The following is a 27075-nucleotide window of genomic DNA, read 5'->3' as shown; positions in this document are numbered from 1 at the left end:
ATGGCGGAGAGCCCGGGGCGGCCCCCGGAGAGCAGCGATGTCCCGCGGGAGGGAGGCGAGGACGAGGCGGCGGCGGGGGGCGCTCGGGCCGGGCTGTGCCCCGAGGGCGCGGCCGAGCCCCCGGACGGGCCCGCGGAGCGGCCCCGGGTGAGCGCGGAGGGGGGGCCGGAGCCCCCCGGGACCGGCGGCTCCCCCGACAGCCCGGGGACAGCGGAGCGGCGGGAGCCCGGCGGGGACAGCCCGGGGGACCAGGGGCAGCCGGCCGGGGAGCCGGGGGCCGCGGGGGCGATGGACGGGCCCGAGGGCTCCGCGCCTGCCAGGGCAGAGCCCGAGGGAGAGGCGGTGGCACCGGCGGCGGGGACGGAGCCTGAAGGGGCAGCCCCGGGGGGGACGGGGCCCGAGGACGCGGCCGCGGTTCCGACGGAGGCGGCGAAGGAAGAGGCAGCCCCGGAGCCCGAGGACGGCGCCGTGGCCCCGGCGGGGACGCAGCCCGAGGATGTGGGGGTGGCCCCGGCGGGGACGGAGCCCCAGGTGACCGAGGCGGTGGGGGAGGAAGCCCCGACGGAAGGAGAGCCCGGGGAAGCAGAGGCGAAAGCACCGGCGGGGACAGAGCCCGGGGAAGCAGAGGCGACAGAGCCATCGAGGACAGAGCCCGCAGAGGCGCTAGGACAGGCGGTCCCAGAGGGAACAGAGCCCGAGGAGGCTGTCGCGACAGCCCCGTCCGGGACAAACGCCGAGGAAGCTCTGAGAGAGGAAACTCCGTCGGGGACAGTCCCTGAAGATGCGGTGCGAGAGGCAGCCCCGACAGAGCCCGAGGAGGCTGCGGCGACAGCTCCAGCGGGGACAGTCCCCGAGGATGAGGATGCGGTGCAGGAGGCAGCCCCGGCTGATGTGGCAGTCCCCGAAAAGGCGCTGGGGACAGTCCCTGCGGGTGAGGTGCAGGAGGCAGCCCCGGCAGTCCCTGAGGAAGGGGCGGCCCCGGTGGGGACAGACCCCGAGGGTGAGGTGCAGGAGGCAGCTCAGGCAGGGACAATCTCTGGCGAAGTGCTGGGGACTGTCGCTGAGGATGCGGTGCAGGAGGAAACCGCATCTGGGACAGTCCCCCGGGAGGTGTTGGAGACAATCCCCAAGGATGAGGTGCGGGACGTAGCCCCGGTAGGGACGGTCCCTGAGGATGCGGTGCAGGAGGCAGCTCCAGCAGGAACAATCCCGAAGGATGCGGTGCAGGAGGAAACCCCATCTGGGACAGTCCCCAAAGATGAGGTGCGGGAGGAAGCTCCAGCAGAGTCCGAGGATGCGGTGCAGGAGGCAGCCCCGGCAGGGACAGTCCCTGAGGAGGTGTTGGGGACAATCCCCAAGGATGAGGTGCAGCAGGAAACTCCAGCAGGGACGGTCCCTGGGGATGCGGTGCAGGAGGCAGTTCCAGTCCCCAGGGATGAGGTGCAGGAGGAAGCTCCAGCAGATGTGACAGTCCCCGAGGATGAGGTGCAGGAGGAAGCTCCAGCAGATGTGACAGTCCCCGAGGATGAGGTGCAGGAGGCAGTTCCAGTCCCCAGGGATGAGGTGCAGGAGAAAACCCTGGCAGGGACAGTCCCTGAGGATGAGGTGCAGGACGCAGCCCCCGCAGGGACGGTCCGCAAGGATGAGGTGCAGGAGGCAGCCCCGGTTTCTGGGACAGTCCCCAGGGATGAGGTGCAGGAGGCAGTTCCAGTCCCCGAGAATGAGGTGCAGGAGGGAGCTAGAGCAGATATGACAGTCCCCAGGGATGAGGTGCAGGAGGCAGCCCCTGCAGGGACGGTCCGCAGGGATGAGGGGCAGAAGGCAGTTCCAGTCCCCAGGGATGAGGTGCAGGAGGCAGTTCCAGTCCCCAGGGATGAGGTGCAGGAGGCAGTTCCAGTCCCCAGGGATGCGGTGCAGGAGGCAGTTCCAGTCCCCAGGGATGCGGTGCAGGAGGCAGTTCCAGTCCCCGAGGATGAGGTGCAGGACGCAGCCCCCGCAGGGTCGGTCCCTGCGGAGCGGAGCGCGGATGCTGCCGAGAGCCGCGGGGCAGCGCAGGTGGCCTTGCCCGCCCAGGGGGTCCCCGCTGGCGCTCCCCGGTCCCCGGGCGGCCCCGGTGGCGATGCGGAGCGGGGACCGGCAGCGGGGACAGGAGCCCCGGGGCCAGCGGGCAGCGGGAGCCCCGGCCCCGAGAGCGGCTGGGATGCCGAGGATCGGAGCCTGAACGGGGAGCGGCACCGGGCGCTGCTCCGGGAGGACGGGACGGGCTCGCCGAGAGCCCTGGAGGAGGAGGAGGAGGAGGAGGAGAAGCAGGAACACGACATCTCCCTCTTCGTCAAGGTAGGCGTCAGGGGCTGCCGGGGAATCACCGTAGGGAATCTCCTCTTCCAGGATCCCTGTGGTGAGAGGCATTTAAATGTGGCCTGGCTAAGGTGATTTGGTTATTAACGCCCGGTGTAAACTTGTCTCTGACTCCTCATCCCTTCAGGAAACATAAGGAGTTCTCCGTGCATTTTCAGATGTCCAAAATGCAGGGAGAGGGGTTCTCACCATAGGGTCTGACAGGGAAGAGACTGGGAAATGTTTCAAAGGTGATGCTGGGACTTTCTAACACGAATTACAGGTGACATTCAGAGAATTGTCCCAAATTTTGGCTGAATTCACAGTCAGTAAAGAGCATCCCTTGTAATTGTTCAGTTTGTGTTTGTTTGAAGGGAAGATCTGGGTTACAGGGAAATGGGGGGGGGGGGGGGGGAAGGGGGGAAACCAAAACTAATTTGTGGTATTTTATTGAGTAGAGCTTTAAACCTTTCTATCCTGTGGCTGGAATCCCACCAAAATCCCTGGGATTTGGCATGGGAACAGCAGCCATCCACAGTCTTTATGAGATGGTGATTTTCAGTGTGCAGAGAGCATCTGGAGGTGATTTCTTCCCTCTCCTCTGAGCCCTCTGGACTAAAATGTGGAGTGGGGTGGGATAAACATAAAGCTAAGGAAATAAAGCTGGGGAAGCAGAAGGCATTTGGGACCTTCTCCTCTAGAAACCATCCCATCCTGTTCCTCCTGAGCTGGCTGAGGCTGCTTCTGCCAGCCAGAATTCACAATAAAATGAAAATTAGAATTAAAACTTGGTGCCTTCCACTCTGTGGGAGGAAAACATGGCCAAAATGAGAGAGCAGCCTAGAGAATAAGAGCATTTGTTGTGACTCCGTGGTCCCCAAATCTTGGGATTAAATGTGGGCTTTGAAAATATTTGTGAATTAATAAAGGCAGAAGGAGAAGGGAGGAGCATTTTTGTGATGGGTTTAATATTGGTAATTTAAGAATGCTTAGAAAATAATCCAGCTGCTTTTCTAATTATTTCTGTATTACAAAGCTTGAGTATTTTTGCCTCACCTGGAGCTGGATTTTTGTAGTTTGGATTGGATTTGTTTTTAGTTACAGGTTGGCACAAGTTTCTCCAGGAAAAGAGAAAAAAAAAGCCAAATGGCACCAAAATGGCCATGCCATGGTTTGATAGCACAATACAAATACAGAGAAAAAAAAAATCCCTAAATGGGAGAAAATGCACAAGAAAACAACACAGGAATAGTGCTGGAATAATCCTGGTAGTTCCCCTGCTAGGGAATTTTATCCTAGGTCAGGCCAACATTAAAATGCTCTGTCAGTGATAATGTTCTAAGAAGCATCAGCCTCAGGGAAAAAAAAACCCTGGAAGAACAAAACATCAGAATTCCCTTGAGGCTTTCCCTGGTTGCTCCCTGATTTCCATTTGCCCATGGAACAATAGCAGTTATTTTCTTTAGATAAAAATACCCATTATTCCAGGTGTTTCAAAGGTAAATTTCCCCAAAGGTCATCCAGATCTCCATTCCTTGGGAATTCAGTGTCCCTGGTACCTTGTGTTCTCTGCTCCTCAAGGGCTTTTTACCCCTCTCTGTAGCAAAAGCCCTTTATTGATCAGAAAACTTCTGTAAATGTCCGAATTTATTCCTTTTTAACCATTTGAATATACCTGAATTCTCACCAAAATTCACTCCATTAATTTTATGCAATAGAACATTTATCTAAGACTTAAGAGTTTATTTCTAAGTTGAAATGATTTAATTATTTATAGATGGAAAACTCAACAGAATCACAACTGATTCTTCCAAAAATATTCCAAAGATTCCTAAGGATTTCCCTGTGCCACAAACACTTGGCCAAACAACCCAGTTGGAGCACAAGGCCTTGCTCATCTCCCAAAACACTTCTTCTTCATTTTCAGGGTTAAATGGATTTTAGTCAAAGCTGACCATGAGCACAAGGTGACAGATTTTACCCAAGGAAAAGCAGGGGGATTTATCCAGTTTGGATAAATCATTTATCTGCATTCAGAGGATGATTTCATTCCCATCAGAGCTAGGGGTTACTTGTCTGCAGCAGAATTTCCTTGCCCCTCTCCTGAGATATCCTTGAGTGACTTTACACTGAGTTGTGCAGAGTTACAGAAAGGACTAAAAAATGAGAAAGGAAAAGCTTTGCTGGGAGTACAGAAATGGGAACAACTCCATTCCTGCCTCCAGAGTCTGTGTACCCAGCTTAAATGGGAATGGGGGCTTCCTACAAAAAGAAAAAATAAAAAAAAAAAAATCTTCTTTTGTCTGATGTGATGAATCTGGGCCTTAAATAGAACTTAAATTATAAAGTAGCAGCTGAGCTGTGAGTGCTGTAGGTAAGAAATCCGTGGATTTCTTACCCTCAGCTCCCTGGAACACCTGGATTCCCATTGAGTGGAGTCTGTGATGCACCTGGTGCTTGCTGTAAACTTTGGCATTGGCATCACTGAGCAGGTGCTGGTGCTGAAAATCTTGATTTTTCCACCTCACTCAGGGTGTAACTGATTGAGGTGAGTGGGGTTTATACAACCAAAAATTGTGCTGTGTCCAAATCCAGGTGGGCAGCTGTTTATGGACCTTTTTTTAGTGCAGATTCACCCCAGGAGCTCAGTATTTCAATGATCTCAATAAGTGAAATTAAAGATTTCTGTGGGCAGAGTTCCACCAGCTCCACAAACAGGGTTCTGCTCCCTTCTCCTCACTCCTTGCTTTTATCCTTCCTGAGCTCCACTCCTTGGATCTTCCGCAGGACCTCAGGTGCCACATCACTGCCACTTGAAAAGAAAAGTTAAGATTTAACTTTAAAAACCCTGTCATTTAAAATCCTGTCATATTTCTGTAAGTTGCTCCCCTCCACCGTTCCTTTGGATATTTTCATTTGCATCGTCAATGAGCCCTTTTTGCTTTTTTAACTGAGGAGTTCTGAAAGCTCTGGGCTGGGGACAGGGTGGGCATGGGGCACAGCTGGGACTCCGTGGGCTGGGAGGGCTTTTCCAGCCTCAGGGATTCAGGGATTCAGTGCAAGTTATCCCAGAAATAAAAAAAAGGTTATAAAGTTCTGCCCAGCAGGATCAGCACAGCCCCAGGGCTGTGTGATTTGGGCTCCCTGGCTGCACAAAAAGCACCAAAGCAGCATTTCTTCCAAAGCAGGAAGCTGGCTCCCCTCCTGTGGGTATTTGCTCTCTCACAGATTCCTCTGAGTGTTTTTTTCAGCTGGAATATGGCAATTCCAGGTTCCCTAAAGCAGCTTAAGAGGAACTAGCATTACGAATTCTGCTGGGAACTCTCAGGGTTGTTGGGTGTGTTGGGAGCACCGTGAGCAGCAGCTTTTCTGGGGATGAGATGGGCTTTGAGGTCCCTTCCAACCCAAACCTTTCTGTGATTCCAAGAATGGCTGAGGGAGCTGGGAAAGGGGCTCAGCCTGGAGAAAAAGAGGCTCAGGGGGATCCTTCTACAACTCCCTGCCAGGAGGGGCAGTGAGGGGGGTCGGGCTCTGCTGCCGTGTCCCAGGGCTCCAAATGGCCCTAAATGGCACCAGGAGAGGGGCAGATTGGAGATCACAACAAAAATTTTCCCTATGAAAGTGGTCAGGCCTTGGGATGAGCTGCCCAGGGAGGTTTGGAGTCGCTGGAATTGTCCCAGAGGAGTCTGGATGTGGCCCTTGGGGACAGGGTTTGGGGTGATGCTGCTGGGGCTGGGTGATCCTGAAGGGCTTTTCCCACCTTGGTGATTCCTGGGATTTAGACAACTGACAGACCAACCTCCCTTCCCAGGTTGACATAAATCAACAGATAGAAATCAGTGATCAGAAATATGAAGTTGCATCTAAGTTATTTTTGTATGGTTTAGTCAGAATCAATGATTGGTTTGGGTTGGAAAGGGCCTCAAAGCCCATCCCATAGGGACACCTTCCACTGTCCCACATTGTTCCAAGCCCTGTCCAACCTGGCCCTGGACAATTCCAGGGATAAGGGAACCACAACCTCTTTGGGTAAATACCTGCTGGAATCATTCTTTGCTGGTGCTTTGGAAATGTTAAATCTCCATGTTCCCCCAGGCCTGTCCAGGCCTCAGGCCTCTCTTCGCTCCCAGGGCCGATCTCAGTGGTTTGAAGGTTGGTTTTAGGAAAAAGGAAAAAAAAAAAAAAAAAAATTAAAAAAAATTGAAAGAAAGTCAAGGTCTTCAAAGCTTCCTGGCCCTATTCCTATTTTTATTTCCTCCCAGCTGACTGCTGCAGTAAAGCCCCACACCATGTGTTTTGCTTTAAGCACAAGCTTAAAGTCACGTGCTGTGTAAGCCCTTCATTAAACAGGGAACCCTCTCCTGATCCAGGCCCAGGACACAGCTTGGATTTTGTGCTGGCTGGAACCAGCAGAGTCTCCTGATGAGATCAGCCAGCTGCCCAAATTCCACCCATGGGGCCTGTGCTCCTGAATTTTGTCTTTATAAAACCTGTTCTCACCTGTGGGAAGCACAGAGCAGGGCCAAGGGGGGAAGTTTTCCTTGTGATTTCAGTCCCTGGTGTCTGAAATTAAACTTCAGTCTCTAAATCCTGTTAGAAAACCTCAGCCTTCCTCTGAAACTTCCCTGGAAGTGTTTCCTCTGGATGTGGGATTGAGAGGTTGTGATGGTGGCACTGGATGAGCTTGGAGGGCTCTTCCAAATGTGATCATTTGGGGATGAGGGGATTATCCTGCAGCTCTGCCAGGGCCTTTTCACTCTGCCTGTTCAATTTGAAGCTTGATTGATGTTTTCTGTAGAAGAACAACAAACCAGTCTAGAGAACTCATGGCATTCACAAATATAAAACATTAGAGTGTGGGGAGTGATTTTCTGGAAAGTGATTTGACCAATAACTTGGAAAACGTAACTATACTAAAATCCAATTATTAAAAACATCAGGGGAAACTTTGAAAAGAGCCTTCTTTAAACAAAAAAATTGCAGTAGAAGGTGTCCCTGCCCATGGCAGGGGTTTGGAATGAGATGATCTTTAAGGTCCTTCCAACCCAAACCATTCTGGGATTCCATCAGTGAGATTTTTATGGAAATACCACCTGCCAGTGTAAGGCCTTTCTGCCAGTGTTGTGTGCAAATCCATATTTATGACTCTTTGTTAGTTTAAATTCTGTGAAGCAGAAGTGATAATGGAAGTTCTCAGAATGCCCAGGATTTTTCAGGATGTTTATTCCTGGTGATTGCAGTTTTATAGTGTTTAACCAGAGAGAGCTAGGAAAGGGAATCAGGCAGAGAAAGGAAAAATGAGAGTTGATGGAAGGGGAAGTGAAGTGTGGAGACTTCCTCCTGTGCCATCAATGAGTGTATTCCCTTTTTTTCCCTGGAAAGGTCCTACAGCTTCCTTTTTTTTCCCCCTGAGGGTTTTGGGGCACTGAGCAGGGAATGGGAATGGCCCTGAGGCTGCCAGAGCTCCACCAGGGATGCCCAGGCTGGGATTGTTGGGGGGTCTGGGCAGGGCCAGGGCTGGCACTGGATGATCCCTGTGGGTCCCTTCCAGCTCAGGATATTCCCTGATTATTTAAAATTTAATTGCTTGTCCCCCTGCCTCTGCCCAAGTCTTCACCCTTGGGAAGGTGACCCAAAATCTCCTTGCTGCGGTGATAAAATGTCCCTGTGATAAGGCCTTGACTGCATTTTCATTTGCAATGTCTGATTATTTCCTGATAAAAACTCAACTCAATGACTCCATTCCAGTTGCTCTCAGTGACAGCACTGTCAGCACTGAAAGGTTTTAATTCCTTCCTCAAAATACTGAATTTCTCCAAGAAAACTGCTTTGACAGCCTGGCACTGCTGTTGCAGGCAGAAGGACAAAGGTGGAATTTCTCTTTTTGTTTCATTTCTCTCCATGTGCTGAAATTGGAGCACATGTAAGAATATTGCAAATATTCAGAAATGGAGTTGTCAGAGACCAGAGTCAAACAGCAGAACGAGAGCAGTGAAAGCAAAGCCTTCCCTGAGTTATTCAAATGGGGCAGGTACAAACAAGTTAAACATTTGCTCAAATTGCAGGAAAATTCCCATTTGTGCCTTGGTGAATCATTGACATTTCCCTGGTGGCTGCTTTGGAAATGGATTTTAAAAGCTCTTAGAGAAGAGGAGCGTTTTGTAAATACAAAAAAAATTAAAAATAATAAAAAAATAAACCAGTTTTTTCATAATGGAGCAGGTGAAACTCAAAACAGGGCCCAAATATACCCAAAAGACTTCAACATTTTGGAGCCTGTGGAAAAAAAGCCACCAGCAAGGCCATCAGCTCCCTCTGCCAGGAGCTCCAAGGGGATTCTCCAGGATCTGGGATCACAGGGACAATCCTGTCCACGAAGATCAGCCTTACATCCAGTGGGTTTTAAATAGCATTCCTGCAGTGAATCATTCAAAGCTCTATTTTAATTAGCAATGCTGTGTTTCTCCTCATTTCCCAAAGAAGGGAGGTGCTGGGAAGAGCAGGATAGAGAATAACCTGGAATTGGAATTTACAGTGGGAATGGAAGGTTTTTTTATTCAATTTTTAAATGTTCTTGGAGGGCACTTTCCCACTGCAGCTGACAGGGTTTAATTTATTCTGTGTGGACCAAAAGATCACAAATTTTTGGAGGTGAAAAAAACTCCCCTCTTCTTTTAATATTTCACTTTTACCTCTGGATTTAAATTGGGAATATTATTGGCAAAGTATTTTCTACCTGAAACTGCACAAAATAACTTCTTTATCTGACTATTTCTTATTTCTTTACTTATTGGTTTCCAGCACAAATCACAGGTATTTTATACATATAATTTATATATATTGTTTTGTTTCTATGTATTGTATACCATTTATATGTATTAACTTATACATATATGTATAATTTCAGTTTTTACTGTGTTTACTACATAAAATTTATGTAATAATTTTATACACATCTATAAAATCGATATACACATAAATTTATATATGATTTTATATAATACAAAAATAAATAAATTTATAATATATATAATGAATAAGTTTATAAATAAACTTATATATTATATAACTTATAATTTATAACTTAAAATTTATAGCTTTTTATCTATATAGAAGTATATAGATAGTTTTTATATATAATTTTTTTTAGTTTTTGTATTTAGCTTGAAGCAGCCCAGCTGTGTTGCAGGGTCAGTAAAAGTGCAGTGTAAAACAGGATGTATCCCAGAAATTCCCTTTAATCCGTTTTTCCCAGCCCTATAACATATTCAGGAATATAAAACCCTTTTGTTGAAGTAATTCCCTGCAAGAATTTCCGAGGGATGTGAAGGTTTTTTGTCTCCAGGTTGAGCTGGCGCCTCGCCACGTTATTAAATGGGGATTAGGAATAGCAGGGAGGGATTTAAGGATAATTCCTGTAACAGGATAAATGGGTAATAGCATTTGGGCTGCTGCTTGTGACCTGGGAATGTTCCCAGGGACGCAAACCCTGCGGAATTCCCGGCGCGGGGAAGTTTGGGAATCGCTGCTGGGAGATCCAAACCGCTGACCTGGAACTGGGCGGCGTCTCCTGGCTCTGATTCCCCCTCTGGGTTTGCTTAAAAAGCTCAAGGTTTGCTTCCTCTCCTGACAAGGGCTTGAAAATAATCTTGAAAATTCAAATTAAAGATTGGATAAGGCTCAAAGGGAGTGATCAGAGGGCTGAGCTGGCCTTGGACACTCCCAGGGATGCCTCCCCACCCTCACAGGGAGGAATTTCCTTCCAAAACCATTCTAAAACCATTCTAAAACCATTCTAAAATCATTCTAAAATCATTCTTCTGACAGGAATTTATTTTCATCATCTGCTGAAAAAGCAACCAAATAGTGATGACTCCAATCAGCTGGAGGTGGAGTGAAGCACAAACCAAGGATAACTCAAAATTCAAATCAAAATTGCAAAATGGTGATTACTGCTGCAGGAGAAAGATACTCCCAAATTGGGCAAGGTTAATTTAAACTCTGCTGAAGTGCAGCTCAAGTTTTTCAGTCTTTCAGCCCACAATTTCATTTCCCCATTTATTTTTCCATTTAATTTTCCCTGCACTGCCCCAGGCTCTGCTAAATCCTGGAGTTACTGCAGTGGCTTTAAATGCAGGTCTGGTGTGGGGAGACACATTTGAGAAAAGAAACCTGAAATTTGCATTTTTCCTTTGTAGTTTCATGGATTTTAGGGATTTTTTTTTTTTTTTAATTATTTTTTAATAAATTCCTGTGACACCATGAGGGGCCCAAGAAAACAGCAGAGTTGTAACATCACAGAATTTGTTTATTTTCCTCTTTTGTAAAGAGTGCCTTCACACATAAATTTAACTTTTAATCTCTTAATTGTAAATAAGGTGAATGGTACTAAACCACAGCCTCTAAAAATGCAATCCAAGACATCTCACATTTTAATTTTCACCTGCTCTCCCTTGGTTTTTGCTCACTTTATAGAATTATCATTTAATAGTTCCTTTATTTATAACATTTATCAGAACTGGAAGGGTGTGGATATACTGGGCAGGTTTTAATATCAAAATCAATTTAAGTGGGTATTTGATCTAAGTAGCAGGACTGAGTTTGGGCCTTTTGTTTCTCGTTATTTATAAAGCACCTGCTCAAAGGTAAAAAGCTGAGGGCCACAAAGTTGTTTCTTAATGGAGAATTTCTCCCTCAAAAACATTTAATGAATTACAGGGTGATTAAGTTAATTTCTGCAGTAATTACTTACCCAGCAGCCCATGGGCAGTAAATAAAGCAGGGAGAGAAGAAATGTTCTGTGTCCTGAGCTGGCTCTGGGCACACAGGGGAGAGAGGGAGTTGGATCCAGAGGGAAAATCCTTCCCTGGGAGGGTGAGAAGGCTCTGGAATAAAATTCCCAAAAAGCTGGGGCTGCCCCTGGATCCCTGGCAGTGCCCAAGGCCAGGCTGGACATTGGGAGCTCCTGGGACAGTGGGAGGTGGCCCTGCCATGGCAGGGCTGGAAATGGATGAGTTTTAGGGTCCTTTCCAAACCATTCCATGATTCCATAATTCTGTGAAATTACAGCTTCAGCCTCATCTTCCTCTCTGCTGTCTAGAGAGAATTACAATTTCCAGCTGGTGTCACCCCCTTGAGCTGGGAGCTCTGCTCAGTACAGGAAAACAGGGCTGAGGGAGACATCCCATAAATATCCAACCTTTTTTTAATCCTGATCGTGGCCTGAGGACCAGGAGCATTGCAAGAACAATTTCTAATTAAGAGCTTTATTGAAGATACGAGTCATGAAACCTAAAATAAAACAATGGCAGTAAATCAACTCCAACTCTGCTTGAAAGCAATAATATCAAATTCCAGAAACCAAAACAGAATTGTTGGCTGTTAGGAGATAATCAATGGCCAGGATAAACCTGGCCAAGACTTAAAATGTCAGGGAGCAATTTTGGAGTCTGAGACACCGAGTGTGTGCCCTTGTTCCTGATGCTGAGCTCTGAGATCCAGAAAAGCACTGAATTTCATACAATATGAAATTTATGAGCATCTTTTCATGGTGATACATGAAAACAATTGTTAAAGTGAGATAGAAAAAGCTGAAAGTGTGAGTGTGTAAATTAGAGAGTTTTTTTTAAGTCATTGGTTGAAAAAGTTTAAAATAGTTTAGAAAGCAGAAGACAAGATGGAGGGTTTAGAATGTTGTTTCTTTTCCTTCTTCTCTCTCCTTCATCTTCTTCTTCCAGAGGTTTTTGGGTAGCAGGAGGTGATGGGATAGAAAATGTCACAGTGCAGCTCACAGGTGATGGCTCACTGGGTCATTAATTAAAATAATTTACGTGTCTATTGTTAATTGGGTAAGAATGAGTATAAAGATAAAAGAACTGTGTGTTCAGGGCCATTTTGTGCTTTCAGAGCACAAAGTGAGGCACAAAGTGAGCCACAAGGCCATTTTTGTACCGTCAGAAGAAAATGAACCAGATTGCAGTGAATTAAACTTGTGCAGAAGTTTGCACAAAGTCTGGAGAGAGCTGCCAGGTTTTGTGATAACATCCCAATAAACACGAGAAACAAAATCCTAACGAGCTTTGGAGTTTGTGTCCTGACCCTGAGGACTGGGATAAACAATTCCCAGTGAGGGAACATCCCAAAGGAACTGGGATAAACAATTCCCAGTGAGGGAACATCCCAAAGGAACTGGGATAAACAATTCCCAGTGAGGGAACATCCCAAAGGAACTGGGATAAACAGAATTCCCAGTGAGGGAACATCCCAAAGGAACTGGGATAAACAATTCCCAGTGAGGGAACATCCCAAAGGAACTGGGATAAACAGAATTCCCAGTGAGGGAACATCCCAAAGGAACTGGGATAAACAGAATTCCCAGTGAGGGAACATCCCAAAGGAGCTGGGATAAACAGAATTCCCAGTGAGGGAACATCCCAAAGGAGCTGGGATAAACAATTCCCAGTGAGGGAACATCCCAAAGGAACTGGGATAAACAATTCCCAGTGAGGGAACATCCCAAAGGAACTGGGATAAACAATTCCCAGTGAGGGAACATCCCAAAGGAACTGGGATAAACAGAATTCCCAGTGAGGGAACATCCCAGAGGAACTGGGATAAACAATTCCCAGTGAGGGAACATCCCAAAGGAACTGGGATAAACAGAATTCCCAGTGAGGGAACATCCCCAAGGAGAGCTCAGAGGAGACTGAGAAATCCAGGAGTGAAAAAAAACTCACAGAAGAAGCACAGCAGAATCAAGAGAGAGAAAAAAGAAACAAAAATAATTTTTAAAAATTACAAGCAAGAGTTTCCTGGTTTGTGCAGGTGGGATCTGAGCCCAAAGCCCCGTTGAAGGGCAGAGCAGCCCTGCCCTGTCTCAGTTTGATGCTCTGTTTGAGATAAACTCAGCCTTGAGCCAATTCTCCTGATCCCTGATCAGCAGCACCCAGCTCAGAGCAGCCCTGTGCTCACTAAAGCTGTGCAGGTGGAAAGTTAATTCCTTCCACCACCTTTGGTGGAAAGTTAATTCCTTTTATCACCTTCAGCTGCTCTGGATTCCTTTCATCCCCTTCCCCTTGGTGTCTCTTTTAGGCCCAGCTTTGGCCAAAAGCTTTTAATCTACACAGGATTTTATAAAAACACTTCCAAAAACCCTCTGGCATTCCCACACCCCTGTTAATGGTCTGTGAATAGAATTTCTGTTTGATTTGAAGTGAGGAGCAGACTCCTCACTTAAAAAATATTATTTAAATATTCCTCATTCCATGTTTGTTCAGTACTGAGTTCACAGAAGCTGCTCCAAAGGTTTTTTTCTCTATGGAGAAAATAAAACTTCCCTTTCCCTCTTCCCTGTGAGGGTGGTGAGGCCCTGGAATGGAATTCCCAGAGAAGCTGTGGCTGCCCCATCCCTGGAAGTGCCCAAGGCCAACTTAAATAAAACTTGGAGCAATCTGGGATAGTGGAAAGGGTTTATTTTGCTCTTAAATTTAAAAAAAAATGAAGGGAAAATACATTTTTTTTTTACCTGAAGGATTGTCCAGCTGCTGTTTTCACACCTCTCTTGTTGAACTTCCCTTTGGGAATGTCACACACAGCAAGAGTCACCCCTGGAAGTACCAAAAATGGAATTTATCTACAGAAACCACCAGCTACATTTTAAACATGGGGAATTTTTTTTCCCCTGCTTTTTGGCTGAGGAAATAAACAGCAGCTGAAATATCTGATTTTTGAGTTGGGTATTGGTGGGTAGGCAGAGCTCTGGAGCTGTTGAAAAACAATGGAATAATAAGTGGCAAAATTGGTACTTTCTCCCTGAAAATGTATTTTTCATTGCTCCTGTTGTATCTTAAAATTCAGCCTGGAATTCCAATTTCAGCATCTCGAGTTCTCTCAAGAGCAACATCTCAGGCCCAGTAGGTGGCATCAAAAGGATTCTGTAAAATTCAGTGTTTGGGTGTTTGTTCTCCAGCCTGAGGCCATGGAATGAAAACAGAGAGAAAATTCCAGGTGATCCCTTCCTGCCAAAAAGCTTTGGATTGGATGTGATCTGACCCAAATATTACATAAAATGTTAATAAGTGCATTAGAGTTGCATTGAGTGAACAAAAATTAATTGAAATTTTAATTTTTAATTAATTTTTAAATTTTTATTATTTTTTTTAGCAGTACTGTTGCCAGACAGAAGTAATTTTGGATTTTTAAAAGGTTTTATACAGACACTATATAATTTTAATATGTTAAAATTATTTTTATATATTTTTCATGGAATCACAGAGTGGTTCATGTTGGGAGGGACCTTAAGGATCATCCAGTGTCACCCCCTGCCACAGGCAGGGACATCTCCCACTGTCCCAGGGTGCTCCAGCCTGGCCTTGGACTCTTCCAGGGATGGAGGGGGGCATTTAAAATCAAAGAAAAATTAAAATTAAACCTTATATTTAATATTCTACTTTTATTTGTTTTAGTTAAAAGAGGGCATCTGTCACACACACTGCCAAAACACAATTGTGTCTAGAAAAAAGACATTTTTAGGGTGTGGAAAACACCAGGAGGGGCTGAAGGAGCTGGGAAAGGGGCTCAGCCTGGAGCAAAGGAGGCTCAGGCTCTGCACAAGTCCCTGTAGCCAGGAGGGGACAGGGGAAAAAAATGAGAGGAAATGGCCTCAAATGGCACCAGGGGAGGCTCAGGTTGGAGATTTGTAAAGAAAATTTCCCTCACAGAGCGGTCAGGCCTTGGGATGAGCTGCCCAGGGAGGTTTGGAGTCCCTGGAATTGTCGCAGTCTGGATGTGGCCCTTGGGGACAGGGTTTGGGGTGGGGCTGGGAGGGGCTGGATGGTCCTGGAAGGTTCTTCCCACCTCAGTAATTCTGGGATTCTGTGCTCACTCTGAGCTGGTATCAGCAGAATCCCTCAGATTGTCCCTGTCAGAGCTCACATCCCTGTGGGTGTCACTGAGGCCTCTCCCTGCATCCTCAGGAGCTCCCTTGGTCACCTCAGCTGCCTGAAGTGCCTCAGTCCCTCTGATTTTCTTCACTCTCCAGCGCAGAGGAGGCTCAGGGAGCAGAGTACCCAGAGAGGGTGTGGATTCCCCATCCCTGGACAGGCCCAGGGCCAGTTTGGATGGAGTTTGGAGCTCCTGGGACAGTGGGAGGTGTCCCTGCCATGGCAGGGGTGGCTCTGGGTGGGCTTTAGGATCCCTCCCAATCCAAACCGGTGTGTTGGGTACACAGCAAGGACAGCAGGATTGTGGCAACTCCTCCATTTCCAGAGATGCAGCTGGGAAGGAGCTGCTGGGATCCAGCTCCTCTCCAGATGCACCTGCCTGCTCCTCCAGTGTCCCCAGGCTGCTGCTTCTCCCTGGCACAGCCTGGCACAGGGTGAGAGTGCCCATCCCAACACCCAGGGGTCCCCACGAGCCCCCTGCCCTCCTCTGCCCTTCGGGGTGAGTAACACATCAGAGGCAGGACAAAACCAAATGGAGCTGTTGTGCATTCAGCTCCTTTCTAAGCCGTGCTGGCAGCGTTTCAGGGTCATTTTTTGCGAGATCCACAGCAGTTCTGTGTCTCCTGGCTGCCAGCAGCTGCTCTGAGTAGGAGGAAAACCACAATGGCAGCTTTTGAGCAGCTCTCAGCTTTGCCACCTACAAACAAAGCTTTCCTGATAGAAACAAGGCTTTTCCAGCCCAGCAGTCCAGCTGTTCCAGCATTTTTGAGAGTTCTCATCCCCCTGGCAGTGCTGGAGGCACTCCTGCTTTTCCTGGTGCTTGTGGGGCACAGAGCACAGGGATTTACCCAGGGAGATTCCTCAGGTTCAGAGGGAGAACCAGAATTTATCCAGTCCTTGCCATGCACCCCTCGAGCTCCTGCCTGCTCCAGGCCAGGCCCTTTTTTCCAGCCATCGAGCTCTTTGTGAAGGTGAGCACTGTGTGGTGTGATTGTTTATGTGGAGGAGTTTTTGCTGCTGTAGTTGAGATTTGTTTGATAGCTTTGTGTCACGGTGACACTGGTGCTTGGCTTCTTTTCCCAGGACTGAGAGGCTGTTTTCTCGTGTTCGGGCTCTGCTGTTTATTCTTTCCTTATCTATATTACATATACACAAAGAGCTCCACACACTAAGACAATAATGGGAAAATGGAGAGGTGAAGAATCTCTCCAAAGCCTTTTATGTGTCTATTTACCCAATAATCAAATGCCAAGTCATTTATTTTCTTTAGTGACCCCATGACCCAACATCTGTGTGCTGCTGCAATGTGGATTTCTTTATCCAATCCCCTCATATTACCCAAAAACACAAAGAAGGAGAAGGAGAAGGAGAAGGAGAAGGAGAAGGAGAAGGAGAAGGAGAAGGAGAAGGAGAAGGAGAAGGAGAAGGAGAAGGAGAAGGAGAAGGAGAAGGAGAACAAGAACAAGAACAAGATCAAGAACAAAAAGAAGAACAAGAAGAACAAAAAGAAGAACAAGAAGAACAACAAGGAGAACAAGAAGAAGAAGAAGAACAAGAAGAAGAAGAAGAAGAAGAACAACAACAACAACAACAAAAAGAAGAAGAACAAGAACAAGAAGAACAACAAGAAGAACGAGAAGAAAGAGACAACACCCCAAAGTCTCCATCTTGGATTCACTTATTAATATACCTAAAACTCCAAATTCTATTTTTTCACCCAGTGATTCAGGATAACTCTAACTTACACACTCACATTCCCAGTTTCTTTAGAAGGTGTCTCCATGGTTTTAGGCCAAACTCAGTGCTCTCCTGGGTGCCAGAGCCTCTCAGCACAGATAAAGGAATATTTCCCGTGCCTCTGACTCCAAAAGCATTGAGTGAGGGAAACAGGACAAACAAAATTGGTTTGATTCGTGTCTTGTTTGGTTATAAGGGCTGCAAACCTTAAAGAAATAACCTATTAACTGTAAGGCACTTGGGTTTTAATACTCCTGCCCCTGATTTAATCTAAATTTTAAAGCTGTGCTTTAGGAGAATCATGTGAAGGGCTTAAAAATGAAACCCCCAATCTCTTGCAGTGTTACACGAAATCTCACTCAGCAGAACCTCTGCAAGACTTTGCCTCATTTTAACAAAGCCTCTTAACAAATTGCAATATAAATTATCTGAGAGCAACAGTTCATAGCCACCTTCTTCAGGGTTTCAGCCCTTTGGGTTGATAATAATTGATTATTATCAATAATAATTGATTTATTCTGCTTGTTCCCTTCAGTGTTTTAGACATCATACCTCTATTTAGGCTGATAAATATTTCTCTGTTTCTTTCCTGTGCTCATAAACTGATTTAACTCATTTTAATCTTGCAGTGACTCGTGCAGATTTATGTCCACATAGATAAATGAGGTGGAGGCTGTTTCCTTTGGAGGGACTGCTGTGATTTATACACAGATGTGTTTATAATTTGTAATTTTTCCAATTGTAGGCTGGCAGTGATGGGGAAAGTATTGGGAACTGCCCGTTCTCTCAGCGCCTCTTTATGATCCTGTGGCTCAAAGGTGTCATATTTAATGTCACAACCGTGGATCTGAAAAGGTGAGACTGTGCCTTTTAATTCTGAGATTTTACCTTTGTAGCACAACTGTTCCAAAACGGGGATTTTAAAGGGTGACTCTTTTCTGCCAGCCTGGGAGAGCTGGGTGTGTCCAGCCTGGAGAAGAAGCAGTTCTGAGGAGACCTCAGAGTCCCTTCCAGTGCCTAAAGGGGCTCAGAAAAAGGAGGGAGAGAAACTTTTTATGACTTTTTCTTTCCCAGAAAACCTGCAGACCTGCAGAACCTGGCCCCGGGCACCAACCCCCCGTTCATGACCTTTGATGGGGAAGTGAAAACCGACGTCAACAAGATCGAGGAATTCTTGGAGGAAAAGCTGGCGCCGCCCCGGTACCGCATTCCCGGTCCCCTCAGGGTGGGGGGATCCCCAGGGACTGCTCCAGCCCAGGGGTGACTTTGAACAGAGCTGGAGCTGGGGGTGTCACTGGGGTGTCCCCAGGTTGTCCCCAAGTCACGGCTGTGCCGCTCCCACTGCTGTCCTTCATCCCACGCTCGCTGCTGGGTCATTCCCAGGGCATGGAATCCATCCCGTGGAAACCTGGGGGCTGCTGCTGAAACCTTTTCCCTGCTTGAGGCTCCCCCTTCACACCACACAAATAATTGTTCTTCCTGGGCAAAGGGAAGCTCAGGGAAACCTCACTGCTCTCTAAAACCACCTGAAGGACACTGCAGTGAGGTGGGGTCGGGCTCTTCTGCCATGTCCCAAGTGAAGGCGTGAGAGGAAATGGCCTCGAGTTATGCCAAGGGAGGTTCAGATTGGAGACTGGAAAAAGGTTTTGCATTCAAGAGTGGTCAGGCATTGGAATGAGCTGCCCAGGGTGGATCACCATCTCTGGAAGTGTTCATCTGTGGCTCTTAGGGAGGTGGTTTGGGGTGGGGATGGTGGGACTGGATGGTGCTGAAGGTGTTTTCCAGCCCTGGTGATTCTGGGATTCGGTGAAGCCGAGGGCAGTGAGCACCTCGTGCACAGTGGATGTGCTGGGGCTCTTTCAGAGTGTCCACGTGGGTCCATCGGGCTGCACAAGGGTCTGAGTTTTGGATTTGGCTCCCCCATCCAAGCAGCTCTTCCCACCTCGCCCCAAACCCCTCTGCCCTCCATTGTCCCAGCATTGTGTCCCCTACCCCACAGAGCTCTTCTCCTCTGGGATATCAGTCCCCTCCTTGCACTCCCTTCTCAAGCAGCCAAACCTGACTTAAACCAGGGAAGCAGCTCCTTGTTTCCAGTTTTTTCCATTTTTATCCATCCCTGGCAGCTCCAGCTCCTGGAATGGTGCTGTCAGCTTGCTGATGCCCCGTGTGGGCCGGGCCAGGAGCCTGAGAGGAGCAGCAGCTCCTTCAAGTGAGGATTTTCCCTCCAGGAACCACATTCCAGGCAGCCTCACCTCTGGAGGAGAAAGCCTGGAAGACACCCTGGGATATTTAGGCGGTGCTTGCAGCAATAAGCATCATTTCTCATTGCCCTCAGGAAAAGATTATTTAGGGAGGGTTTAAAATAAGTGATTTTTAGTTTAGGATGGTTCCCTTTGAGTCCTGTGTGGCTCTATGTGGTCACCCTACAAACAAATATGCATTAATTAGTGGAGACAAAAATAAAAGATAATTGGGTCACTTCTTTTTGTTTCCCTGAACTTCTCAGGTATCCCAAACTTGCACCGAAGCACCCTGAGTCGAACTCTGCAGGAAATGACGTCTTTGCAAAATTCTCTGCGTTTATAAAGAACCCAAGAAAAGATGCAAATGAAAGTAGGTGCTGCAGTCCTGCTGTCAGCCCTGGGAGGGATAAACCAGACCTGTGCAGTTGTAGGACACTGTTGGAGATGTCCCATTTCCAGCTCAGGTTAAACAGAGATATTCCAGAGTGTGGAGGCTTTGGAAATTTGTGCCTCCTTTAATCAAGGATTCCAAGAGTCAGTGAAAGCAAAAACTGCTGTGACCATGGGATCACCAATTCCACCTCACTCCTTCAGCTCTGGGTCTGCAGAGGCTGCACCTTCCCCACACCTTTGTCCCCACAGCTTTGCCAAAAGCCCTCTGGAATTAAGAGATTCTCCAGCCCCTTGGCACATCCCTAAAGCAGGACCCTCACGAATGGCTCTAGGCTGGAGGAGGGCAGGGTGAGATGAAACATTAGGGAGAAATCCTCTCCTGTGAGGGAGGGTTTGAGGAGCCATTCCTGGTAACGTGGCCCCAGGATGGTTTTTCCCAGAACTCCCTTTAGCTCCTTAGAGCCCTTATCCCAGCATTAAGGTTTAAGCCTAGGATCAAGGAATTGCAGGAGTTGGCACAGCCAGATGTCTGGGCTGCTGCCAGGAGACAGGATGCAGGAGTCGCTCGGTGTCACAGGGACCTTGGTACAGGCTTGAATGATCTTTTTATTGTCTTAACCCAGATTTGGAAAAATCTTTGCTTAAAGCCCTGAAGAAGCTGGACAACTATTTAAATAGCCCCTTGCCCGATGAAATCGATGCTTACAGCACAGAGGAGATCACTGTTTCCAGCCGGAAATTCCTGGATGGAGACGAGCTCACTTTAGCAGATTGCAACCTCCTACCAAAGCTCCACATAATCAAGGTTTGCATTTGCTTTTTTAGCCTCCTGGAGAGCAGGGAAGCACAGCAGCTGAAGTCCTTTTCCAGATGGCAGAGGGATCCTTTCTCTGAGTGCACACCCAGGGACACTGAGGCCATTTCCTTGCAGCACAGCCAGGGTGATCCTCACTTGGATGGCTGCAGGTCTGCAGGAGCTGTTTCGTATCTGTGCTCTGACTGCAGTGGCTGAGCTTCTCACAGCCAAAGGGTGAAATGAGTGCTGAATTCAGGCCTGCAGAGAAGTGTTCTCATCTGCATTTCACATGCAAAGTGCACATGACCACAGCCAAGGAAGGTTATTGTATTGTCCATCCCAATTTCTGTCTCTTCCATGTTTAATTTCAAGTTCTGACAGGGTGGCCTCCACCCACTGCCTCTTAGGCAAGGCTCCAAGTCTCCTCTTGCAGGGCTGTGGAGCATCCACACACACCTGAACAGCTCCAGTGACCTGGGACTGGTGTTGTCACAGCCTACGATGATGGAGAGGGATTTTTCACAAAGGGCTGCAGGGCCAGGAGCCAGGGAATGGCTGCCAGTGGCAGAGGGCAGGGCTGGATCTTGGGATCTTGGGCAGGAATTGTTCCCTGGCAGGGTGGGCAGGGGCTGGGATGGAATTGCCAGAGCAGCTGGGGCTGCCCCTGGATCCCTGGCAGTGCCCAAGGCCAGGCTGGACATTGGGAGCTCCTGGGACAGTGGGAGGTGTCCCTGCCATGGCAGGGGTGGAACAAGATGAGCTTTAAGGTCCCTCCAACCCAAACCATTCTGTAATTCTGGGATTCTGGGATTCTGGGATTCTACTCTGCGAGGCTCTGGAAGAGAAATGACCACACTGGAATTCCATTGATTTTCAAACACGGTCACTTCAGGAAGTTTCCTGTTACACTCCCACTCTGTCAGAGGAAGAGGGGATCCCATCGCTTTCCAACACCTCCACTAGTGAAAACTTTGCCCAGCCATCTCCTGGCTGATCCTATCGCAGACAGCAGCCAGGGATGAGCCCTTTCCCACACTCAGGCACAGCAAACCTTGGGAAGCAGCCGGGGCCAGCACAGGGGAGAATCCCCTCGGGTCAGGTGAATTCGTGGAGAAGGACAGAGGAGGGAATGCCACCCTGTCACATCACCCTTGCTGCCTGCAGGCAGGGATTAGGGCTCAGCCAAGAATTGTCTTCCCTGATCATTTGAAATGAAGGGATTTAATTCAATCTTTTCCGGTTTCACTGAAAGTTTCCAAGTATGGGCCAATTTATTCCTGTAGGATTATTCTGTTAATTCAGGTTTATCTTTGCTGGGTTAAACTGTATCTCTTCCAGTTTGTTCTACTGCTCCACATGGCTTTGCATAACTTTAGCAAGATAGATATAGACACAAATAAATCCTTTAAAGGGAGTTCAGCAGCTTTCTACATCCCATGTCTTCTTTTTATGTTTTTCCCTCTTCTTTCCCAAAACCACCAGATTCACAAACTGGAAATGAAAAATGGGCATAAAGAGTAGGCTTGGGATGTTTGGGATTTTGCACATTATATGTGTAATGATGTTTTTCTTTTCTTTTTTCTTCTCTTTTAATGAAAGGTTGTTGCAAAAAAATACCGAAATTTTCATTTCCCACCCGAAATGACAGGGATTTCCAGATACTTGAAAAACGCGTATGCGAGAGATGAATTTACAAACACGTGCCCTGCTGACCAGGAGATTGAATATGCATATTTGGATGTGGCAAAAAGAATGAAGTAACCAGAAGATGCCTCTGTTTATTGTTTCTGTGATTGGCAACAGCCAAGCTGGGAAAGCAAAAACCAGCAGAGATTCTGCGGTGTGATTTTAAGTTCTGCTATTGGCCAATCCTTTTATAATGATTGTATTGCATTATTTACTCCTTCTTAAATTGTGTGTGTGTGTTTGTGTGTTTTGCACGCTGGAAAGTCAGTAGTTATTCCAAGGAAAAGGCATCCATCAATAGTAAAGATCTGTAGGATTTTGGGAAGCAGTGTAGGTCGCACAATTACAGTCTAAACTGCTGCATTTTGGGATGAAATAGGCCTGTTGGAACACCCTGAACATGCTGACCCTGGTCTCTACTTCACACTTCTGGCCAAACTTCACCTTTGACTGGATGGTTTCTATCTGCTTCACTGCCCTGAACCAGCAGCCCCTGAGTGACCCAGGGGAGAGCCCAACCTGCAGCTGGGACCACACCTGATGTCCCCCAGGCCTCTCCTGTGGGCTGGAGCCTCGCAGGGCAGCTCCACCAAGAACAATTCCTTTTCCCATTGCAGGAGTCTCCTTTGGTGTGGAAAAGAATGAAAGAAAGAAAGGAGAATTGCTGCCTTCCCCTCTCTCAGGGCTGCAGAAGTGCCCAAACTTTCACCTGCTGCTCCCACAGAGAGGAACGCTGGCCTAGGGACTCTCTGCTCTTGGATATTGGGCAAGGGAGGGAGGAGACACTGGGTTGTCCCTGGGGACACAAGAAATGGGTGAACATCCAGTCCAAATATTCTCATGTGGCATTTGTCACCCTGCAGTGATTCTTCTTTGCTTTTGGAAAGCAGAGAGGAGGAGGAGGAGGAGGAGAGGGCCTAAGAAAGGAACAATCCTTCTGTACTCCCTGCCAGGAGGGGCTGGCAGGTGCGGGTGGGGTCCTGCTCCCAGAGAACAGCAACAGGACAAGGGGAAACGGCCTCAGGCTGGGCCAGGGGAGGCTCAGGGTGGACAGCAGCAGGAATTTGCCCATGGAAAGGGAGCTCAGGCCTTGGCAGGGGCTGCCCAGGGAGCTTTGCAGTGCCCATCCCTGGAGGTGCCCAAGGAAGGGCTGGACGTGGCACTCAGGGCTCTGGGCTGGGGACAAGGTGGGCATTGGGCTGCCCAGCCCTGCTGCAAAGGCTTCCCAGCACACTTCTCTCTCAGCCGGCCTCAACGGGCGCCTTTCGTTTGCCTGCAGAGAGCAGGGCCAGCCCTGCCCTGCCGGCCCAGCCGGGAACTCTCCCGCTGCCGCTGGGGCTCAGCACTCCCTGCTCACAGGGGACTCACTGGCACCCAGAAAATCCATGGGCACCTCGCACAGACGGGACATCAAATCTGGAGACGCTTTTCTTGGGCCTTACAAACTTGCTTAGCAAAAATAGACAAATTCTTCTCTTACTGCAACAGTGTTCTCTCTTTATCTAGAAATTTTCTGGGACATTATAATATGTCATAATTAATCACATTTTTTATTCATATTTTTATATCAGAGACTGTAGTATAAATATACAATATGTAAAAATACTAATTATATGCTAATTTAACTATTCATTAAATTTTATCTTCATTTATGTATTCCTAAATTTTTATTCTCATTCTGCTAATCTTCTTCTAAACTCCTGTATATTTTTTAATTCTTACTCTTATTAATATTCTTCTTTATATTTTGTCTTCTACATCTTTTTTGCTTTCGCCTTCATCTTCTTGGATGTATCTCCATCCTCCTCTTCCTGTTCCCGTTGGTGTCCCAGCTCCCGTTGGTGTTGGCCGCCCCGTGTGAGCCGCAGTCCTGCCGGGAGGGAGGCTGTGGGAGCAATCCCTGCTCTCGGTGCCCTGTTTTACTCCTCCGGCTGTGGCCTCAGGCAGGAGCAGCGGAACAGCGCCCGCAGCGCCCGCAGCGCCCGCCTGAAGCGGGAGGGACGTCTCCTGGGGACAACCGGCTGCTCACGGAGGGCCTGGGCTCCCCAGTTTGCAGCAGATGAGGACGCAGAGCTTATCAAAGGACACAGGACAGTTCCAGTGAACTGTCACCAAGGGAAGCAAACGGCGTCCCCAGAGCTGCTGCCTGTCTGGGGGAAGCGGCTCCCTGGATGGCTCTGCAGCAGGGGGTGGAGGAGACAGATGAAGAGATGGACAAGGAGAAAAGGAACCCCAACTTCCAGCCCACCCAAGGCAAACTGCTGAGCCAGAGGAGGAGACCAAGAGTGAGGGATGAGGCAGGAAGGAGAGGCCAGTGGACGGAGAAGGCCAGGATCTTCTCTGTGCCAAGAGAGCCATCTCTGTCACACATTTCCTCATCCTCATCCTCATCCTCCTCACAGGTGCCCATCAAGCTGCCACCGGTGGAGCTCAGGCAGCCAAAGGTGGGACCCAAAAACCTGAACAAACCATCGGTCTCACCAGTGGAGCTCAGGCAGCCGCAGGCAGCACCGCAGGGCAGCCGGAGCCGGGCCCTGTCCCACTGTGGGGACAGGCTGCCAACGCTGCCACTGCTATGATCTCCACCACTGCCACTGCTGCCACCACTGCCCTGCCTGGTGAGTCCCAGGGACACTCGCAGCCAGGGCACAGAGCTGGGGAGCGCAGGAGAGAAGGGGCCCCAGCCCTGCAGCCCCTGTCCTGGGCAGCCACACACCCCCGTGCCCAGGGTGCTCTTGCCCCCGCTCAGGGTGGCCCAGGAGGGCACAGCCCGTGTGTCCCCGAGCTGGCAGCTGCAGCCTGTGCCACCCATCCCCTCGGGAGCTTGAACCATGGAGCGCAGCCTCACGGGCACAGCTCCAGAAAGAGCAGATTACAACGAGCTGTCCCGAGGGGGAAATGTCAGTGACCCAGAGCTGTCCCCAGTGACTGAGGACATCGAGCTCTCTCCAGGGGACAGCACAAGTGACCAGGAGCTGTCCCCAGTGAATGACAACGAGCCCTTTCCACTGGAAAAATGCAGAAGTATCTACATAGACGTAGACACAGTAGAAGTCAAAGTAGTAGAAGTTGTTATTGAGGCCATTTGAGGTGACAGCATAAGTAACAAGAAGCTGTCCCCAGCAGAAAAGGCCATCCATGACCAAAAGGTCATTTCAGGGGGCAGCCTGACTGACAAGGAGCGGTCATTAGTGGAAGAAGCCATCGAGGCTGAGGGTATCCAAGGGGCGCAGAGCCCTGGGGTGCTCAGTCCCAGGAGAGCCGCTCTCTCAGGAAGAAGCAGCTCCCTGCATCCGTCTGCACTGCAAGACATCACATTACATAGAGGATGGACAGCAAGAAGGTGAACCCCAACTCCCAGCCTGCCCAAGGCCACCTGCTGAGCCTGCGAAGGAGGCCAAGAGTGAGGGATGAGGCTGGAAGGAGAGGCCAGTGGATGGAAAAGGCCAGGATCTTCTCTGTGCCAAGAGAGCCATCTCCATCCCACGTGTCCTCATCCTCCTGCACTTCACTGATGCCCCTCAAGCTGCCACCAGTGGAGCTCAGGCAGCCAAAGGTGGGACCCAAAAATGTTTGCAAATTCAAGGTCTCAAGCAGGGTTAGGGTTAGGGTTAGGGTTAGGGTTAGGGTTAGGGTTAGGGTTAGGGTTAGGGTTAGGGTTAGGGCCTGGCTGATGAGGAGCTGTCCTCAGCAGAAGAGGACATTGAGGTCCTTCCAGGGGACAGCACAAGTGACCTGGAGCTGTCCCCAGCAGAAGAGGCCATCGTGGTCATTTCAGGGTACAGCCCGACTGATGAGGAGCTGTCCTCAGTGGAAGAGGACATCGAGGTCGCTCCTGAGGACAGCACAAGTGATGTGGAGCTGTACCCAATGGAAAGTGACAAGGAGCACTCCCGAGGGGACAGCAAGAGTGACAAGGAGCTGTCCCCAGGTGAAAAGGAGAGTGAAAAAGAGCTGTCCCAATGGCTAGAACATGAAGCTGGAGAGCTCTCCCAATGGGAAGAACAAGAGGATGAAGAGCTCTGCCATTGGGAAGATGAGGATGAAGCACTCTCCCATAGGGAAGAATGTGAGGTTGAAGAACTGAGAAGGATGGCCCTGCTTGGTGGTATGGACAGAGATTCAAGCTCGTCACCTGAACTGCCCGAAGTGGAGGAGATATCAAGACATCAGAAGGTGCTGGAATGGCTGGAAGCCAATTTCCCCAATGATTATGGTGATGAGAAGGAAGAGAAGGAAGCTGAAAGATATCGAAGAATGCAATGGTGCAAGCAGAAGGTGGAGGCCCAATGGCGAGAGCTGTTGGACTCCTTGTCACTTCTCAGTTTCAATCTCAGTGACAACGTGCATTCCAAAGGGGAGCAGTGCAAAGACCAAGAGATGTCCCAAGGGGAAGATGCCATCCAGGACAACATCTGGAATAAACCCTTGGTGGATGATGAGGAACCCCTGGAGGGACCCAGCTGCTCCAGGCATGTGGGTGCAGAGCTGGCAGCAGAGGCAGCCCGTGCCCTGCCCAGCGCCTCTCCCGCCCTATGGAGTCCCACGGACACCGAGCTGGCAGCTGCTACCCCGGCCAGAGCTACTGAGGAGGAGGAAGAGCCCCCCACCCCTGTCACTCCAGAGGACAAAAAGGCAGCAGCTCTTCCTGTCCTCATAAGGCAAAACTTTCCATTGATAGCGCTCCACTAGTGCAGCGTTACTAATGGATGGCACCCTAGAAGCAAACCTTGGGGTATCATTTCAGTGGAGAGGAACAGTACACAAACAATCCTTTAGATTCACTGTCCTTATATCCCAATTGACAGGAATCATCCTAGGGAATGGCACGCCTGCTTGTAGGGCTCCCATGCTTTCCATGACTACATTGATTTCCCTTAGGTCACACAGCAACCTCCATTTCCCAGATTTGTTTTTGATGACAAATACTGGGGTGTTCCAA

At 48.7% G+C, this 27075-nt stretch overlaps 1 protein-coding gene across 5 annotated transcripts; it reads left to right on the top strand.

The window, feature by feature from the left end:
- On the top strand, window positions 1-25798 carry CLIC6 (CLIC family member 6). Of its 5 annotated transcripts, none has more exons than XM_088051200.1 (7): window positions 1-1485; window positions 1846-2337; window positions 17761-17870; window positions 18090-18215; window positions 19522-19628; window positions 20275-20456; window positions 22047-25798. In XM_088051200.1, the coding sequence occupies exons 1-7, from the start codon at window positions 1-3 to the stop codon at window positions 22206-22208; spliced, it is 2664 nt and encodes an 887-aa protein (XP_087907326.1). In that variant the 3' UTR covers window positions 22209-25798. The 5 variants fall into 5 exon arrangements, with proteins under 5 accessions (XP_087907326.1, XP_087907324.1, XP_087907325.1 ...); XM_088051198.1 differs by having other exon boundaries at window positions 1531-2337; XM_088051199.1 differs by having other exon boundaries at window positions 1-1692.
- Window positions 25799-27075: the final 1277 nt, after the last annotated feature.

This window comes from Pseudopodoces humilis, chromosome 2, assembly GCF_049639895.1.
Source record: "Pseudopodoces humilis isolate 2021_Gansu_Grassland_sample_001 chromosome 2, ASM4963989v1, whole genome shotgun sequence".
Taxonomy (NCBI): domain Eukaryota; kingdom Metazoa; phylum Chordata; class Aves; order Passeriformes; family Paridae; genus Pseudopodoces; species Pseudopodoces humilis.
Note: the sequence above shows the minus strand (reverse complement) of the source record. Positions and strands in the feature narration are given on the sequence as shown.